General features: G+C 46.8%; 1 protein-coding gene across 3 annotated transcripts in view; it reads right to left on the bottom strand.

Moving 5' to 3' along the window:
* The window catches only part of LOC102445275 (uncharacterized), a 63,309-nt gene extending 45,536 nt beyond the window's left edge, over window positions 1–17,773 (bottom strand). The window contains exons 1-4 of one of the 3 annotated variants that reach the window (XM_014581786.4): window positions 17,484–17,773; window positions 13,838–13,937; window positions 6,218–6,286; window positions 1,032–1,062 (exon numbers count right to left, since the gene is read on the bottom strand). In XM_014581786.4, coding sequence (XP_014437272.1) covers window positions 1,032–1,062; window positions 6,218–6,286; window positions 13,838–13,900 — 163 coding nt within the window. In that variant the 5' untranslated portion in view covers window positions 13,901–13,937; window positions 17,484–17,773. Of the gene's footprint in view, window positions 1–1,031; window positions 1,063–6,217; window positions 6,287–13,837; window positions 13,938–16,913; window positions 17,365–17,483 lie in introns of those variants that run through there. The other 2 variants (XM_006113053.5, XM_006113054.5) reach the window with 2 other exon arrangements.
* Window positions 17,774–18,131: the final 358 nt, after the last annotated feature.

Raw genomic sequence — 18,131 nt, 5'->3', positions numbered from 1 at the left:
TGGAATAACAGGATAAAAGAAAAAAGAATTAAAAGAAAAGAAAAAATGTCCAGTGGTGAGGGCTTTGTGCTGTGGAACTTTCTTCAAACAATGCAACAAAAGCCCAGTATATAAAAAATTAAATTGGACATTTAAATTGAGCCCAGAAAAATGCACTGGAAAATACAGGCAGTCCCCGAGTTACGCGGATCCGACTTATGTCGGATCCGCAGTTACGAACAGGGCTTTTCTCGCCCCGGAGGACGGGAGCGGTGGGACGCCCAGATGCGCCGCGGTCCGCCGCCCCCGTCCTCCAGGGCGAGAAAAGCTGCTCCCCATCTCCCTGGTCTGCAGGGAGACGGGGAGCAAAGCCTTGGAGCACGCCCGCAGAGTTGCTCTTCCCCAGGCTTCCTGGAATCAGCCACTGATCAGTTTCAGCAGCAGCTGACTTGGGGACGCCTGGGTTTCTTAAGTTGAATCTGTATGTAAGTCAGAACTGGCGTCCAGATTCAGCCGTGGTTGAAACTGATCAGTTTCAGCAGCGGCTGACGCCAGTTCCGACTTACATACAGATTCAACTTAAGAACAAACCTACAGTCCCTATCTTGTACGTAACCCGGGGACTGCCTGTACCCTGTATCAAAGTGTACAACTTTAGGGTTAAGGATATGTAAAATGACTTAGGTCCTTTCCACCTCTGAACTCTATGAAATACAACACTGTTATTTCTGTTAAAATAATCAGCAGTAGAATAGCTATCATTTGGTTTAAAAGTTAACCCTCCACAAGTAATGAATTCAAACCTCTTCTATCTATTTCTCTAGTGCAAACCAAGTCTCAAAGTCATCCCAAAATCATTAATTACAATTCTACAGCCAAATCTATACCCCCACTCCATACTAAAGCAGTTAGTTAAACTGATTTTTGCAAGACTACTGACTTCTACAGGACGTGACCTAAAATTAAAATTATTAAAAAGGCCATTCATAGTTTTGTACAGATGTTAATAAAGCACATCTACCCAAAGCAAAAAGTTAGACTTTAGCACTTACCAATGCCATGGGACTTTAGAGCTTCTTCAACCTACATTGATGAGAAAAAAACATACTTAATGTTTACTTAGAAATTCAATTGTCTGATGGACAAAAGATCATTATTTATATAATAAACCAATTAGATTAAGAGTTACACAAAAGACGATTATTCAAAATGTATAAGGAATTTTTTGCTAATAGATTAAAAAATACATCATTTTCCTATCAAGGTGAATAAAAGTCATTTAAAAAATAATAAACAGTTTTAAAATATAAATTAAATGCAGGTTTAAAAAAAAACCTATTTAAAACCGTACACCTAGGTTAAGGCCTAAACTTACTACAAGTTGGACCTCCCTGGTGCGGCTCTCTCAGAACCTGACCAGTTCCAGACAGAGGAGTTTTCTGGACCAGCCAAGGCTGGGCGTGGGGAGGGGAGCGCCAGCCTCTCTGCTGGGCTCCTCTTCCCAGCTTCCTGGTACCACTGCTCTTAGCCCCCTGGCTGTGGCAGCCCTGTAAACTCTGTGGCCCGGCGAGCTCTGCCGGCCCCAGAAACTCTGTTGGCAGCCGTGTAGGCGTTTGTGGCCCCATCAGCTGTGGACTCTGCAGCTTCCTGGTCCCGCTGGCTGTGACTCAGCAGTCTCCAGCCCTGAGGACTCCAGCAGCCCCACCAACTTTCCAGCCTGACCGGTTGCAGGCTCCGCTGCCCCACTCTGCTCCCAGACACTGGCAAACTTGTCTACTGGACTACAGAGTCCCAGAGCACAGATTTTCCTAAATGGTAGCAGCTACGATCACCAAATTTGGTATGCAGCTTCCTCTTATCCTAACTTATCTCAAGGTCAAAGGTTTATTGTGCCAGGAAAATGGGATGTGCCTAGAATTCAATAGTTTTCCACTGAAACAATAGAATGCTGGGTAAATCTAGTCGTAAAATAATATTAAGCAATACATGTTTACTAACAATTTCTAAAGAAAGATAGACTACAGGCAGTCCCCGAGTTATGCGGATCCGACTTATGTCAGAACCGCAGTTACGAACTGGGTTTTTCTTGCCCCGGAGGACGGGAGCGGTGGGATGCCCAGATGCGCCACGGTCCCGCCGCCAGCGTCCTACGGGGCGAGAAAAGCTGCTCCGTGTCTCCCTGGTCTGCTGGGGGGTTCCCCTCCCCCCCCCAGCAGACCAGGGAGACGCGGAGCAAAGCCACGGAGGACCCTGGCGGCGGGACCGCGGTGCGTCTCGGTCCGCCGCCCGCGTCTCTCTGGTCTGCTGGAGGGGAGGGGGGGGCGCAGCTAGTGCATCCCCCCCCCCCCGCCCTCCAGCAGACCAGGCTTTTCTCCGGACGCCTGTGGTACAGCAGCTGGGGCGCTGCCGGTTGGTCCCGCAGCGCCGCTCTGGGCGCTACTGGACCAACCCGGCAGCACCCCTGCTGCTCTGCCCCAGGTGTCCCCAAGTCAGCCGCTGCTGAAACTGATCAGCGCTGACTACAGGAAGCCCGAGGAAGAGTTGCTCTGTCCCGGGCTTCCTGGAATCAGCCGCTGATCAGTTTCAGCAGCAGCTGACTTGGGGACGCCTGGGGTTCTTAAGTTGAATCTCTATGTAAGTCGGAACTGGCGTCCAGATTCAGCCTGTTGAAACTGATCAGTGGCTGATTCCAGGAAGCCCGGGGCAGAGCAACTCTGCCGCGGGCTTCCTGTAGTCAGCCGCTGATCAGTTTCAGCAGCAGCTGAATCTGAACGCTAGTTCCGACTTACATAGAGATTCAACTTAAGAACAAACCTACAGTCCCTATCTTATACGTAACCCGGGGACTGCCTGTACTGAACTCTGGTGAAAGTCACCAGAGCACCTAGAACTAGAACTTGTTGCAGTACTAAGACAGCTATTCAGAATAGGAGCCTCTTCTGCAATTACAGAAAGAATATTTTCTTCATTTCAGTGTATTCAAGTAATTCAGTGCAATGTCTAGCTCATTCAAAGTCAAGAAAACATTTGGGAACTGAAAAAGCAGGGGAGCTTCTTTGCCTCTCCAAAGCCATGGATAAAAATTAGATGTAAGAAGAGAATACAAGTTCCAAAACTTTGATTGACACCTTACTAGAAACAGTCACTTCAAGTTACTAACTACAAAAAAATACCTCTTTTGTTTAATAAAACAATTAATTTAAAATGCAAGACATATTTTAATAACTTTTTCATATTTTTTCCTATGTATATAGGATGTTTAAGTTAGTTTTATTTGATTTTTTAAAGAGCTTTTTTGTACATTTTTAGGTAAACTTGCACTTCCACCCATATAGAGCTTGACACCATTTACAAGTAAATTAATCAGAAATACATAAATCACCTATTTCTTACACAGTAAAATGTAAAAATTAAGACTATATTGGGGTGGGGAACTTCTGATGCACCGGCCACATGTGATTCATCAAGGTTAGCCTGCCAGATAGTTTACCTTAACGTCCACATGTACAGAACCCCACAACTCCCAGGAGCCATGGTTTCCTGTTTCTAGCCAATAGGAGCTGTGAAAAGTTGTGCAGGCCAGGCCACAGCTTCCTGTAGCTCCCCTGAACCAGGAATAGTGAACTGCAGCCATGGAGAGCTGTGGGCAACCATGCCTGAAGGCGCTCAGGTAAACAAAGAATCTAGTGCCTCACTAGCAGCTAACCCTGATGAACCACATCCTGCCCATGGGCTGGAGGTTCCCCACCCCACTACATATACAGGCAGTCCCCGGGTTACATGGATCCAACTTACATCGGATCCCTACTTACAGACGGGGTGAGGCAACCCCGCACTAGCTGCTTCCCCCCAGCAGACCAGGGAGACGCGAAGCTAGTGCCCCCCCCAGCAGACCAGGGAGACGCGGAGCGGCTTTTCTCAGCAGATACCTCAGCTTGAGAATAAAGGACTGAGGGTATGTCTACACTACCCCCCTAGTTCGAACTAGGGGGGGTAATGTAGTCATACGGAGTTGCAAATGAAGCCCGGGATTTGAATTTCCCAGGCTTCATTTGCAAAAAGCCGGCCGGCGCCATTTTTAAATGCTGGCTAGTTCGGACCCCGTGCCGCGCGGCTACACGCGGCATGGACTAGCTAGTTCGGATTAGGCTTCCTAATCCGAACTAGCTGTACGCCTTGTGGAATGGCGCCGGCTGGCTTTATGCAAATGAAGCCCGGGAAATTCAAATCCCGGGCTTCATTTGCAACTCCGTATGACTACATTACCCCCCCAGTTCGAACTAGGGGGGTAGTGTAGACATACACTGAGGGAAGTGAGGTGTGGGAGAATAAAACTGAGCTCTGGAGAAATGTTTGGCTAGAGTTTCCCCTACAATATGTACCAGTTCCGACTTACATACAAATTCAACTTAAGAACAAACCTACAGTCCCTATCTTGTACGTAACCCGGGGACTGCCTGTATTCCTTTTAAAGCAATATTTATTTATTTAGTGTATCCTCTTGGTTAATAAAAAGAAATATTAAATTTAGATAAGGGCTATATTTAGTTGCAAAACAATGTTTCAATGGTTATCAACCAATATGAATCAACCTCTCTTTAGGAATATAGCTAAACAGTACAAATGAAAAATACAATTAAAATTGATTTTTAAATCAGTGTTTCCTGCTTGTCGATTTAAATTACTGGTAAAAGTCTGTTACTTAAATTGTTCTATTTAAACAATCCATGGCATTCTATTACGTCATCCTCATTGAGATTAATAAATATCTGCATTTATATTCGATCTTGCTTCATGCCCTTTGCTGATTCAAGCATGAAGCTCTGAAACATATTTTGGGCTAGATTTATAAAGGGAATTTGGGTACCTAAATCCAATATTTAGGTAATGACATTCACAAATCCTCATCTCAGCTACTGTAGGTGCTCAAACCCCTAAATATTTAAGATTCTGCTAATGGGTATGCACAAAGCTGTTTGGGTATGTCTACACTAGCCCCCTAGTTTGAACTAGGGAGGCTAATGCAGGCATTCGAAATTGCAAATCAAGCCCGGGATTTAAATATCCCACGCTTGATTTGCATCTTCCCGGCTGGTCGCCATTTTTGAAATTTACAAGTCCGGACTAACTGCCCACGTCTACATGCGGCAGGGACCTGGTAGTTCTAAATAAAGCCCTAATTCGAACTACCTGTTATTCCTCCTGGAACGAGGTTTAACAGGTAGTTCGATTTAGGGCTTTATTTCAAACTACCGGGTCCCTGCCACGTGTAGACACGGGCAGTTAGTCCAGACTTGTAAATTTCAAAAAATGGTGACCGGCCGGGAAGATACAAATCAAGAGCGGGATATTTAAATCCCGGGCTTGATTTGCAATTTTTAATGCCTACATTAGCCTCCCTAGTTCGAACTAGGGGCCTAGTGTAGACATACCCTTTAAGTCCAGATCCGATCCTACAGTTAAGAAGTAGTTCTGATCCTTTGCTCATATGCAAGTCCTGATAAGATACCCAAACTAGGTGTTTCCCCCCACAGGCCCTGATAAGGTGAATGCCCTTGCCTAGCCAATGGGCTATAATGGGTGGGTAGGTGAGTGGTTCTCTCTCCCTTCCCACCCCCCAAGAAAAGGCTGTTCTGGCTTATGTGCCTAACTTGAACAAAGAGTTCAGGTCTGAGAATTCCAAATGCACATAGAAACCTAAGGCCCAGATCAATGGGAGTAAAATGCCTAAGCACTGCTGTGAATCTTGGCTCTAAATCCTGCCCCTTTCCATTTGCATTTCACTTCTGGCTAGCTTATGTGGCATCCCACTCAGTTTCCTTATTTCTCAGCATCCCCATCTTAGATGCCAAGGCTCCCCATGCGTACAGGGAGAATTAAGCACCTAACTTGAGGCTCTGAATTCTACTTGTTGACAGGCATCTAGGAATTAGGCACTGCTACACTGAGTGTTACAATGTTTAAATCCCCTTTGCCCTTACTAATCCAGAGAGTGGTACAACTAGATCAACATAACCTTCTAAAAATATCATTGTTATACAAAAAAGTTCTGCTTTACTGTACGTAATAAAACAGTGAAGAAAATTCTAAACAAAATTTTAGATGCTTTGCTAATTTTACATATTTTAGAATATTTATTATTTTTAAAAGAGAAAATAGTGATTGCAATCCTACTCATCATCACTGTTTAACGTAGCTATCGACAAAATCTGACACACACAAAAAACTCAAGTCTTACCGTCTTGTGTTTGTATCCAAGGAAATGAGTCTGCAAGTTTAATGCAGAAGCACACGAGATTTTGCAAATCTAGGTTAAAAAGATTTATAATTATTTCCATAATACTATGCAAGCAACAGAAAAATACTATAATACTAGAAAATGTTACTAATGTTTAATATAATCAAAATATCTCAGTTTAATAAACTCCAGTTATACCACTAAGATTGTATAGATTGATTTCACAACTGAAACACAACTCCTCTGATGTCAGATGGAACAGCAGCCAACACTATTCACTGGATACCAAAGAGGAGGATCTAAGCACTGTCTTTCATTTAAAAGTCCCTCTCCATAGCATAAGATAGCTTTGGGTGCTCCCAAACTCTTCAAAAACATTCAGCTGTAGTGCACCAGAGTGTACAGTCTGATTAAGAGATGTATAGAAAGGTGATCTTCAAAAAGATGATCAAAATAAAGAACACAAACCTCAAGCTCTCAAGAAATTTGAAATCTCTGACCAAGAAGTGTAGTGTCTCTCTTCTGTTGTGCAAGTGATAGAAATGTAGCCGTGTTAGTGTGGTGTAGCTAAAGCAAAATACAGGACTATGTAGCACTTTAAAGACTAACAAGATGGTTTATTAGATGATGAGCTTTCGTGGGCCAGACCCACTTCCTCAGATCGGAGGTTTTTTTTAAAAAAGCGGCAGTCTAGATGCGGATCTGTTGTCAGATCCTGTAAACATCATTTTTTGAGGAATACAGGATCTGTTGAAAAAGGCTTTATTTTCGACAGATCCGCATCTAGACTGCTATTTTTTTCCGGAAAAAAACCCCTCCATTTAAAAAAAAAAAGCGGCAGCCATGTTTATGCTAATGAGGAGTGAGATATTTAAATCCCGGCTTCATTAGCAATTTCGACGTGCTTGATTTGCATCCCTCTGTCGACAGAGGGATGCAGTCTAGACGTAGCCCAAATGAGATTCCTTGGGGAGAGATATGGGGGATAAATATCTCCCTGCATCATATCTGATTCTCCATATTCCCTGCCTTAGCTCAGCTCCCCTTCTAAGCAAAATAGCCCTACACTACGCAAAGGCTTCTTATGTTCAAATTTGAAGAAATTAAGTTTAAAAAAAGATTTTATATTTGGGTTTTTTATACTTTGGCTTTGGTTCTGTGGTGAGGCGCAGAGTGCATACTCACTGCACAACTACCTTCCGTTTTACCCATGTCCCTTCCTAAATTAGAAAACCTCTCCTGTCCAAACTCACATAACACTCAGCTCCACCATTCCACAGCATTCTAATCTAAATATTCTGGAGGTGGGATTCTGTGGTGATAATTTCCCCCTATCCTGTAATATACAGTTTTCTGGAGCGTAGTTGGCTGGTTTGACACATCATCCATCTTCTTTCTCCAGGAGGCTGCCAAGGAGGGTTCACTATCCCCTGAAATCCATTTGGCAGAGAGGGCCTGCAAAGGAAGAGCCCTTTCCCACTGAGCAAAGCCGTTACTTGCAACCAGACTAAAAAGTAGGGCTATGGTTCTACCTTTTATGGGTAGACCAATGATTCTCTAACTCCCAGAGTTGGTACTTTCCCCTGATGGCAAGTCCTCACAATTCACAGGCAAGAGTTTCTCTCTCATGCTCTGCCTATTTTATTTATTTATTTATTTAAAATATTTTTACTCTGCCTCTCTATTTAAAATATCTGAGGTGATTTACAACATTTTTAAAAACACAATAAATAAAGTAAAATACAGGACCCCAAAGGGGGGGGGGGACATAAAATCTGCTGAAACACCTCAAGAGGAGGGACACACACAACTAATATCCTCACCACCTGCCTAATGCCCTCAACACTTCTGCTGACCTGACTGCATGTACTTCATACTCACAAAATCCTGCTGCCTCTCAACATTGATACTGACTTCTATTTATTAAGCCTCCCCTCTCCTACTTCCTCTCACCTCCACTGCCCCTTCACTTACCTGACCCTTTGCCCAAAACCAGTCTCTTTTCCCTCATGCTCACTTGGTGTCCACCATAGCCTTTGTCAGACAAGCACTATTTTACATAGTCTGACAATTTCTGCACTACCTTGTCATCCAATGCACTTCAGTTGCTTTATAATTCAGTTCTGTTACACCTCCCTTCTACCCCATCCACAAATCCATTTGCCCGCCAGCCACCACACATTCTCCCATCTCCTTCCTCAAGTCCTGAATGCCCATCTCCCATGTCTGCTTTCTCACTTCCACCCCACAGGAACACGAGACTCTTGCTATCTCCTTTCCTCATGCACTTTACGACTTCCATTTATCCCCATCCCTTCATGACACACACTCCCAATCATCTCTCTCCAATGTTCCCCTGGGGTATGTCTATACAAACACCAGAGATACGAACTGTCTGATCAAGCATATTATCTCGTTTGGAACTGGAAGTACGCAATCAAGTAGTATAGGCAAAAATACTGTGCAATATTGCATTAAATATAAACTATTAAAAATAAAATAAATTTAAAAAAAGATTTGACAAAATTAGAAAACTTTCTGTGCTTCTTTCATTTCAATTAAAATAATTAAAAGCAGCATTTTTCTTCTGCATAGTAAAGTTTCAAAGTTGAATTAAGTCAATGTTCAAGCTGTAAAATTTTAATGGAACCACCATAACCTTTGTTCAGATTTACAAACATTTCAGAGTTAAGAACCACCACCATTAGCAAGGTGTTTGTAACTCTGAGGTTCTACTGTACTGCAACTGGAGGTGCAATTGCAACTCTGGTATATACCTGCTTTAGCTTTAATCTAAGTTACCAACAGCAATGCCTTCAGCATGAGCTAGAAACAGTATTCCAAAACCAGGATTCCAAGTGCCCTTATAAAGTCCCACTGAAGTTCAGCACTGCAGCAGCATCATATCTACAGGCAGTCCCCGACTTACGCGGATCCGACTTATGTCGGATCCGCACTTACGAACGGGGCTTTTCTCGCCCCGGAGCTCACGGGCGGCGGGTCGCCACCCGTGTCCTCCGGGGCGAGAAAAGCTTCTCCTGGTCTCCCTGGTCTGCTGGGGGGGGGGTCCAGCAAAGCCGCTGGACCCCCCCAGCAGACCAGGGACACCAGAGCAAAGCCGCCGCCAGGGCGGGTTTGCTCGTTTGCCCGGGAGCAAAGCCGCCCAGGCGGCGGCTTTGCTCGGGTGTCCCTGGTCTGCTGGGGGGGTCCAGCAGCTTTGCTGGACCCCCCCCCCAGCAGACCAGGGGGACAGGAGCAAAGCCGCGGAGCATGCCCGCAGCGGGACAGCCCAGGCGTGCTTGGGCTGTCCCGCTGCGGGCGTGCTCTGCGGCTTTTCTCCCCGTCTCCCTGGTCTGACCAGCAGACCAGGGAGATGGGGAGCAAAGCCTTGGAGCACGTCAGCAGTGGGACAGCCAGGGAGACGGAGCAAAGCCGTGGAGGACTTGGGAGGTCCCGCCACCCCCGTCTCCCTGGTCTGCTGGGGGGGGGGGGGGGTGCAGCTAGTGCTCCCCCCCCCCGCCAGCAGACCAGGCTTTTTTTGCCTACCCTTGGGGTAGAGCAGCTGGGGGCTGCCGGGTTGGTCCCGCAGCGCTGCTCCGGACCGACCCGGCAGCACCCCAGCTGCTCTGCCCCAGGCGTCCTGATTCAGCCACGGCTGGTCAGTTTCAGCAGCGGCTGAATCAGGACGCCTGGGGCAGAGCAGCTGAGGTGCTGCTGGGTTGCTCCAGTAGCGCCGAGGACCCGTACTGTTCAATATCTTCATTAATGATGTAGATATTGGGATAGAGAGTACGCTTATTAAGTTTGCAGATGATACCAAACTGGGTGGGGTTGCAACTTCTTTGGAGGATAGGGACATAATTCAAAATGACCTTAGCAAGTTAGAGAAATGGTCAGAGGCAAACAGGATGAGGTTTAATAAAGAGAAATGCAAAGTGCTCCACTTAGGAAGGAACAATCAGTTCCATACATACAAGATGGGAAACGACTGTCTAGGAAGGAGCATGGCGGAAAGGGATCTAGGGGTCATAGTGGACCACAAGTTGAATATGAGCCAACAGTGTGATGCTGTTGCAAAAAAAGCAAATATGATTCTAGGTTGTATCAACAGGTGTGTTGTAAGCAAAACTCGTGAAGTCATTCTGCCGCTCTACTCTGCACTAGTTAGGCCTCAGCTGGAGTACTGTGTCCAGTTCTGGGCGCCACATTTCAAGAAAGATGTGGAGAAATTGGAAAGGGTACAGAGAAGAGCGACAAGAATGATTAAAGGTTTAGAGAACATGACCTATGAAGCCAGGCTTCATGAACTGGGCTTGTTTAGTTTGGAAAAAAGAAGATTAAGGGGGGACATGATAGCGGTTTTCAAATATCTAAAAGGGTGTCACAAGGAGGAAGGCGAAAATTTGTTCCTCTTGGTTTCTGAGGACAGGACAAGTAGTAATGGGCTTAAAGTGCAGCAGGGGAGGTTTAGATTGGACATTAGGAAAAAATTCCTAACTGTCAGGGTGGTCAAATATTGGAATAAATTGCCAAGGGAGGTGGTGGAATCTCCCTCTCTGGAGATATTTAAGAACAGGTTAGATAGACATCTGTCAGGGATGGTGTAGACAGAGCTTGATCCTGCCCTGAGGGCGGGGGGCTGGACTCGATGACCTCTCGAGGTCCCTTCCAGTCCTATTATTCTATGATTCTATGAGGAGCCGCGCTACTGGAGCAACCCAGCAGCACCGCCCCAGGCTTCCCCAAGTCAGCCGCTGCTGAAACTGACCAGCAGCTGACTACAGGAGCAGCTGACTTGGGGATGCCTGGGTTTCTTAAGTTGAATCTGTATGTAAGTCAGAACTGGCATCCAGATTCAGCCGCGGTTGAAACTGATCAGTTTCAGCAGCGGCTGACGCCAGTTCCGACTTACATACAGATTCAACTTAAGAACAAACCTACAGTCCCTATCTTGTACGTAACCCGAGGACTGCCTGTATACAGACTTGTGATAAACAGATGAAAGCTTGTAGCTCGGGTAGGCATGCATGATCTGCAATCTCAGATACAACTTCAGTGTAGACATATCCTTGTTTGTTTGTTTGTTGGTTTGTTTGTTTCATCCAGGGTATCATCAGAGGATAAAACTATATCTATAAAATCCTCAAAATATCCTTAAACTTGTAGGTGTATCTTAATGAAGACTTAAGACTAACAGAATTGAGCACTTCCATAATTTCCCTCTTACATCCAAACACACATGACATGCATGACCACCACACTCAACCTTAAATATTAACTAATGGTATTTGGGTATGTGTAGCAGTGTACATGTATTAAAGAAAGACTCTACAGTTAGGTATTAAATCACTGCAGATTCCAGACACATGTGGCAACTTAAAGAATCTGTAGAGATTCATTAAAACATTCATTCATTCATTCATTCAAACATTTTCCTCTCTTCTGACCTTTAGAAGCAAAAAGATATTATATCTAAAAGGAGATTATGCACAAAGTCTATAGTCAGAAATAGCTGGTCTAATAGTGTTGGATTCCCATTTTAATAGAGGGGAAAAAGTGACAAGCATCTGCACAGGAAGATCTTGTACTGGCACAAGCTAGAAATATGATAGGTAGGGTATTATCAACAACATGGCCCATTTTGGTCAGTTTCATGCCCACAAATTTTTTTTAAAAAATGGTAAATTTCATGATTTCAGGTATTTAAATCTAAAATTTCATGGTGGCATAATGACCCAAAAAAATAACTCTGTGTGTGGACAGCAGAGTGGTCACAGGGTTATTGTAAGGCATGCCTTAGCAAAACACCCTCTGTGGGCTGGATCTGGCTCGCAGACGCAGCAGGGAGACTGGGGGAGGGAGGAGTGGTGGTTCATGGGCTGGCTGCTCTTGCCCCCAGCACAATCCCATTGTCTGGTTTCTGGCCTATGGGAGCTACCTGTTTGAAAAACAGGCAGCACGTGAAGCACTACTCCCCCTTCTCCTCAGCTCTTGTTCAAAGAGCACATAGCCCTGCTGCCTGTGCAGGGGAAGGGCAAGTTCCTACCTGAGAAACGAGCTGGGCTGCTGGCCAGGAGTCTCACGGTTAAGTCTCAAAGCCAGAGCCTGCCTCTTCCTAAACCTCCTCCATTCCTACTCCTCTACCCCACATAAGTCAAACCCTCCTCCCAGACCCTGCACCCCAAACCCCTGCACTGTAATCCCCTGCCCTAAGTCACAGCCCACACCCCTGCACCCTGCTCTGCACCCCAGTCTCCTGCCCTGGGTCACAGCCCCCTCCTGCCATAGGTCACAACCCAAACCCCTGCACCCCAATCCTGTGCCCCAGGTCACAACCCTCTCTGCCCTAGATCACAACTCAAATGGCTGCATTCCAATCCCATGCCCCAGGTCACAACTGCCTCCTTCACCCAAACTCCCTCCCAGACCTCACAGGTCCTCCTGCACCTGAATCCCTTACCCCAGGGATGGGCAAGACAGTCTACATGGGCTGGATCCAGCCCGTCACGCTGGTGATCTGGCCCGTAACCTTTCTACCACTCCCCCTCCCCCAGGCCAATTGAAACCTGGAAACAAGGAAGTTGGCAGTTCTCTCTAGGCACTGAGGGGCAAGGGGCAAAGACTTCATGTGCTCCCTCTGCCCCAGGCCAATCAGAGTCTGAGCGCAGGGGAGCACAAGAAGCCACCTGATCCCACCCTTTCCGCCTAAGGTCCTGACCCTTCCAGGGCAGCCCATGACCACTTCAGAAATTTGTAAAGTGCCCCCCCTCCAAAAAAAGTATTGCCCACCCCTGTTGTAGGGAGAATTACGGTACTGCTACCCTTACTTCTGGGCTCCTGTTGGCAATGACCCTGCCTTCAGAGCTGGGCAGCTGGAGAACAGTGGATACTGGCCAGAACCACATCTCTGAAGGCAGAGTGACTGCCAGCACCAGCACAGACAGATGGCATGGTTTGATATGGACTTCTGTGCTGCTGCTTGCAGAGCTGGACCTTTAGTCAGGAGCAGCCACTTTCCAGCCACCTAGCTCTGCAGGTAGCAGCACAGAAGTTAAGGATGGCTATTGCTAGTCTTACTTCTTCACTGCGGCTGTTAGAGTGATGCTTTCAGACCTGGGCACCCAGCAAACAGTCTCCACTCTCCACCCACCCAGATCTGAAGGCAGCACAGAATTAAGATTGGTAATATTGCAACCCCCCTAAAATAACCCTTTGAGCCCCTGAAACTCCCTTTTGAGTTATGACCCCCAATTTGAGAAATACTGGTCTTCCTCATGAAATCTGTATAGTATCAGATAAAAGCACACAAAAGACTGAACACAAAAGTCCAAATTTTACTGGGGGGAGACACACCAGATTTCATGCTCCACAATGCATTTTTCATGGCTGTGAATTTGTTAGGGCTTTAATGATAGGGGTTACACCAGTAAATTACAAAATGGGGGCAAGGGAAGAGGGGTTCCCAGAACCTGGATACTAGTTGGGAAAATCACAACCCAGATGCTGCCACAAGCCATTTTAAACCTAAACTTCCAAAACTCTTTGATTTTACTCTCAAACCCTTCAATGATGGATAAAAATACATTTTGTCAAAGGCCCTTAATAATATGATGTACTCACATTGCAGTAGAAAGGATGCTGATGCTGCTTCTTCTCTTTCTTTACCTCGGGTTCGGTGTCCATGTTTAAAGTTTAAAAGAGATGAAAAGTACTAGAAATGCTACAAAAATATATATGAAGTATTACTTTAGTTGGATGCAAGACACAAGAATTCTTATTTAATTTATTGATACATGCATATTTTAAATGTTTGTGTTTTTGGTGGTTTCTTTTCAGTAATCTAGATGTTGAACTTTGAATTTCCAGGCTAATTTATTGTGTTTTCTTAAGATTAGGCTTCAATTGGGGATGGGAGAAGTGACCTTCCCCAGAGCGCTGCCACCAGGCATAAAATATACATATAAACATGCTCTGCCAGGCTTCTAAAGTTTTATCTTTTCAGATATATGTATGGACAGAGACAGATTAAAGCACAAATACAGCCATGTGTTTAGAACCCCAGCTCCAGAATCTAAAACAGCATTTAAAAAAAATGATTCTGGTCCTCACAGTTGTGAAGAAAGAGGCAAGGGGGCGGGGGGAAGCATCAGGGAGCTGGTCCTGCGGGAAACCAGCTTGTAAGCCGGCTCCTCTCACATATTAGCTCCAGCCTGCCCTCCTCATATTCCACACTGCTGCCTCCCTATCAGATATGGGGGGGGGGGGGAAGGGAGCAGATCTGGTGTGTGGAGAACCAGCTTTTAAACCAAATCCTCATGGGAACCATCTCCTGCTCTGTTACAAAGGCAAGCTGTAGGGAATGCATGTAGCTGACAATATTAACTGATATACCCAGGCTTATCGTTTAATTGTGTAGTCACCTACATAACATTACTACTCCACACCGCCTCCACAGAAGTGCAACCCTTGACCATTTGCCAAAATCTTGTAATGGCCCTCCATTAACAATTATTACTCACCCCTGTACTTGCCCAAGTATTATAATCCTGGGCTAGGAAGCTCACTCTTTCTTGCTCAAAAATGCTACATACATGCTCACATCTAACACCAGAGCAGACCAGCTCACATTATCATCAGTTCTACCAATGTTTCCAGTAATCTGTGTGCTTGTGCAGCCACTCAGGAACAATTCAAATGCTGCCCAGCTATCCAGCAGAGTGTCCACAACTAGTTTGTTTTCTCTACTCTACTGGATGGCTGTGCTCTGTCCCACCTCTTGCTGGGGTGAAGTGCGTAGTCTCCAAGAGCAGTGGGTCTGGGAGATGAACATGCATGGAGATGCCACAGTCAGTTCCCTTCTCAGAGCCATTGTCTCAGGCTGTCTGCAAACTTGAACATACCCTGCTGCAGTGATTGCCCTTAAAGCAACTCCGTACCACCACCTTGAGCTCTTGTTTCATACTGCAGGTACTACACAGCGCTAGCACTGGACTCTGTATTTCTCATGTCTCAGTGCATGTAAACAATTATTCCTCAAATAGCTAGAAAAAATCCACACATGGATGGAAAAAATTGTCCCTACCATTATGGGTATCTGGGAGGACTCAAAAGAAGTTGGTGTTATGCACTGTACCTTAAAGTAGGACTCCCATTTTAATTACTTGATTATCATACACATATTTCTTGCCTTGTAAGGTATTTATGAAGAGTCATGATCTACTGAACTCATTGTTCTGGCAAACTATGCATACTGTTAGGCTACGTCTACATTGGCCCCTTCTTCGGAAGGGGCATGCTAATTTTGAACTTGGGAATAGGGAAATCTGCGGGGGATTTAAATATCCCCTGCCGGATTTAAATAAACATGTCCGCCACTTTTTTCCCGGCTTGGGAAAAAGCCAGAAAAAAGCGTCTAGACTGGCGCGATCCTCCGGAATAAAGCCCTTTTCCGGAGGATCTCTTATTCCTACTTGAAAGAGAGGAATAAGAGATCCTCCGGAAAAGGGCTTTATTCCGGAGGATCGCACCAGTCTAGACGTTTTTTTCCGGCTTTTCCCCAAGCCGGGAAAAAAGCGGCGGCCATGTTTATTTAAATCTGGCAGGGGATATTTAAATCCCCCACGGATTTCCCTATTCCCAAGTTCAAAATTAGCATGCCCCTTCCGAAGAAGGGGCCAGTGTAGACATAGCCCTATTGTGTATGAAGTTATGAGATTTTCCTTTACTGTTACTGAAATATGTTGTGAGTTTGAGAGAGGCCCACTACCACCTTATAATTGACAACAAAGGTGACCCATATTCAAACATGCATGAAGAACCCATCATGAGCTACTGACCAGCAACAAAAATGCTGGAAAGACAAAGACTTCAAACTAAGGAGACCGGTCCCAGGCTGAGGAAATTCAGCCTGTGTATTAAAGACTGCAAAAGAATGCAACATCTAGTGGGATCAGAAAAGCTGTTTGATTCAAATCTTGCTTAGTCTGATAACATTTAGAATTTAGACTGGATTTGCTTTTATTTCTTTTGTAATCATCTTTGTCCTATATGCCTACTACTTATAATAACTTACAATCTATTTTTCTGTGACTGACACTTATTTTTATTTGAATGTTTTATCCTTAACAGTGAGTTTGTCTAAAGCGATTGAAGAATCTGCTCAGATTACATTGGCTGTTGCATGCCCACTGTTCTCTGATGAGGTGATTTGCTAGTGTTTGTCTCCATGTACCCATTTGTGGCATAGAGAGCATTTATGCAACTTAAGTGCTCCTCTCCCTGCCATGACTGAGTGATAACAGCACTTGGAGGATTTTGTTGCTTCTCACTGTCCAAGCATTATGTGAGAAAACCCAGACTGGAGTTAAAGGAGCACAGCACTCATAGTCCAGACTGTACCCAGGGACTTGTCACGCAAAGAGACAATACAAATACAGAGGTTAACTGGTAAACCAATAAGCAGTAGGCTCATCAATATGATTACCCAGTAACCAGTTAGCCAGCCAGAACAGCCCCCCTACCCACAGCTGTGGCAAGCCCCACCAGCAGGCCCCTGCCCACCATGGTTAACCAGTTAAGTGATATGATTTTAATTGTTTAACTGGTTACTATTGTACTGGGTTTTTACCAGTATCGCTTCCCCACCCCATTCTGAGCAAGGCAGGCCAAAGTGGCACCAAGAGGAGCTGTCACTCACTGCAGAGCTTCCTGTGATCCGAGCCCTGCACATCCCGACAGGCGCGGAAACCCACATCTGTGGCCAGGGGTGCAAACGTTGCACCTGCGCAGGGCGCCACCTATCGTCGGCTCCCTGCCCCGCCGGCGGCATCAGCCTCTCCCCGGGCATCGGAGCCCGCCACGCCCGAGGGAGGGGCCGGGCGATGCCGAGCGCAGGCGCGCGGGAGCGACGGGGAGCCCAGCTCCCGGGGAACGCGACAGCGACCCCTCCCCCTTAGCTGCAGGGACCGCGGGGGTCGCAGGGCAGCGCATCAGCCCCCCCGCCCCCCGCCAGGCCGGGCTCGCGGCCGCCGCCCATCACCGCGCAGACCCCGGCCCCGCGCGCGCCGCGACCCGCTCGCCCAACGGCCTCTCGCCGCCGCCGGAGTCACGTGACGGGACGCGGCCCGGGGGGGGGGGGAGGGGTCGGCGAGGCGCCGGGACTGGCCAGGATGGCTCGTTCTGTGGAAATCGCGCGGGGGAGGGGGGAGTCCAGGCGCCTCAGCCCGCCCCCAACGGCGCGTCTGTCCCGCCGAGCCCGCGCGCCCACCTGGCTCACCCCGCGCCCCTGTGACGGCTCTTCGGGCCGCCGTCGCGAGAACTCCATCCAGGACGCATGCGCCTGGCCCCTGCGTGCTGCGCGATAGGGGCCGGGTCTGGCCGTGCGGGATGGAAACTCCGGGCCGGAATCGCCCTGCCGGGCGAAGGAGCCGGATCCTCTCCTCGCGCTGCTTTGCTGGGCGGGGCTCCAGTGACTCAGGCGGCCCGGGCAGCAGCGGGCACCTCTCCCCGCCCCTGCGGCGCTGCGCAGGGATGCAGGGAAGCCAGGCAGCGCCACGGGCCTGGGATTTAAAACGTACCCTGCGTTCCTGGCCTGTGTCGTACGGGTCCTGCTGCCGCTGGGACCACGTCAGGTGCTTTCCTTCTGCCAACCGCAACTTGTCTAGCCCGGAGCAGGGGGCTGCAGAGGAAACTTTCAAAATGTGAATTCAACGTGCTCACAAATCAGGCAGCAAAGCCAAAGACCCTTTCTGTTGCCATTCACTGGGCTTTTATTAGCTGACAGTTCGTCCTTGGTTCTGAATTTTAGATAGGTAAGATGTTTTTGGCGCACAATCTTTGGTTTTTGAATGATTTTAAGGTGGCCGTTTTTTAATGATGTATAACAGCGGTTCTCAAACTTTTTGGGCTCCAGAGC

Source organism: Pelodiscus sinensis, chromosome 2 (genome assembly GCF_052426305.1).
Source record: "Pelodiscus sinensis isolate ZL-2025 chromosome 2, ASM5242630v1, whole genome shotgun sequence".
Classification (NCBI taxonomy): Eukaryota; Metazoa; Chordata; order Testudines; family Trionychidae; genus Pelodiscus; species Pelodiscus sinensis.
The sequence above is the reverse complement of the archived record's forward strand: the minus strand, read 5'-3'. Positions and strand labels throughout refer to the sequence as shown.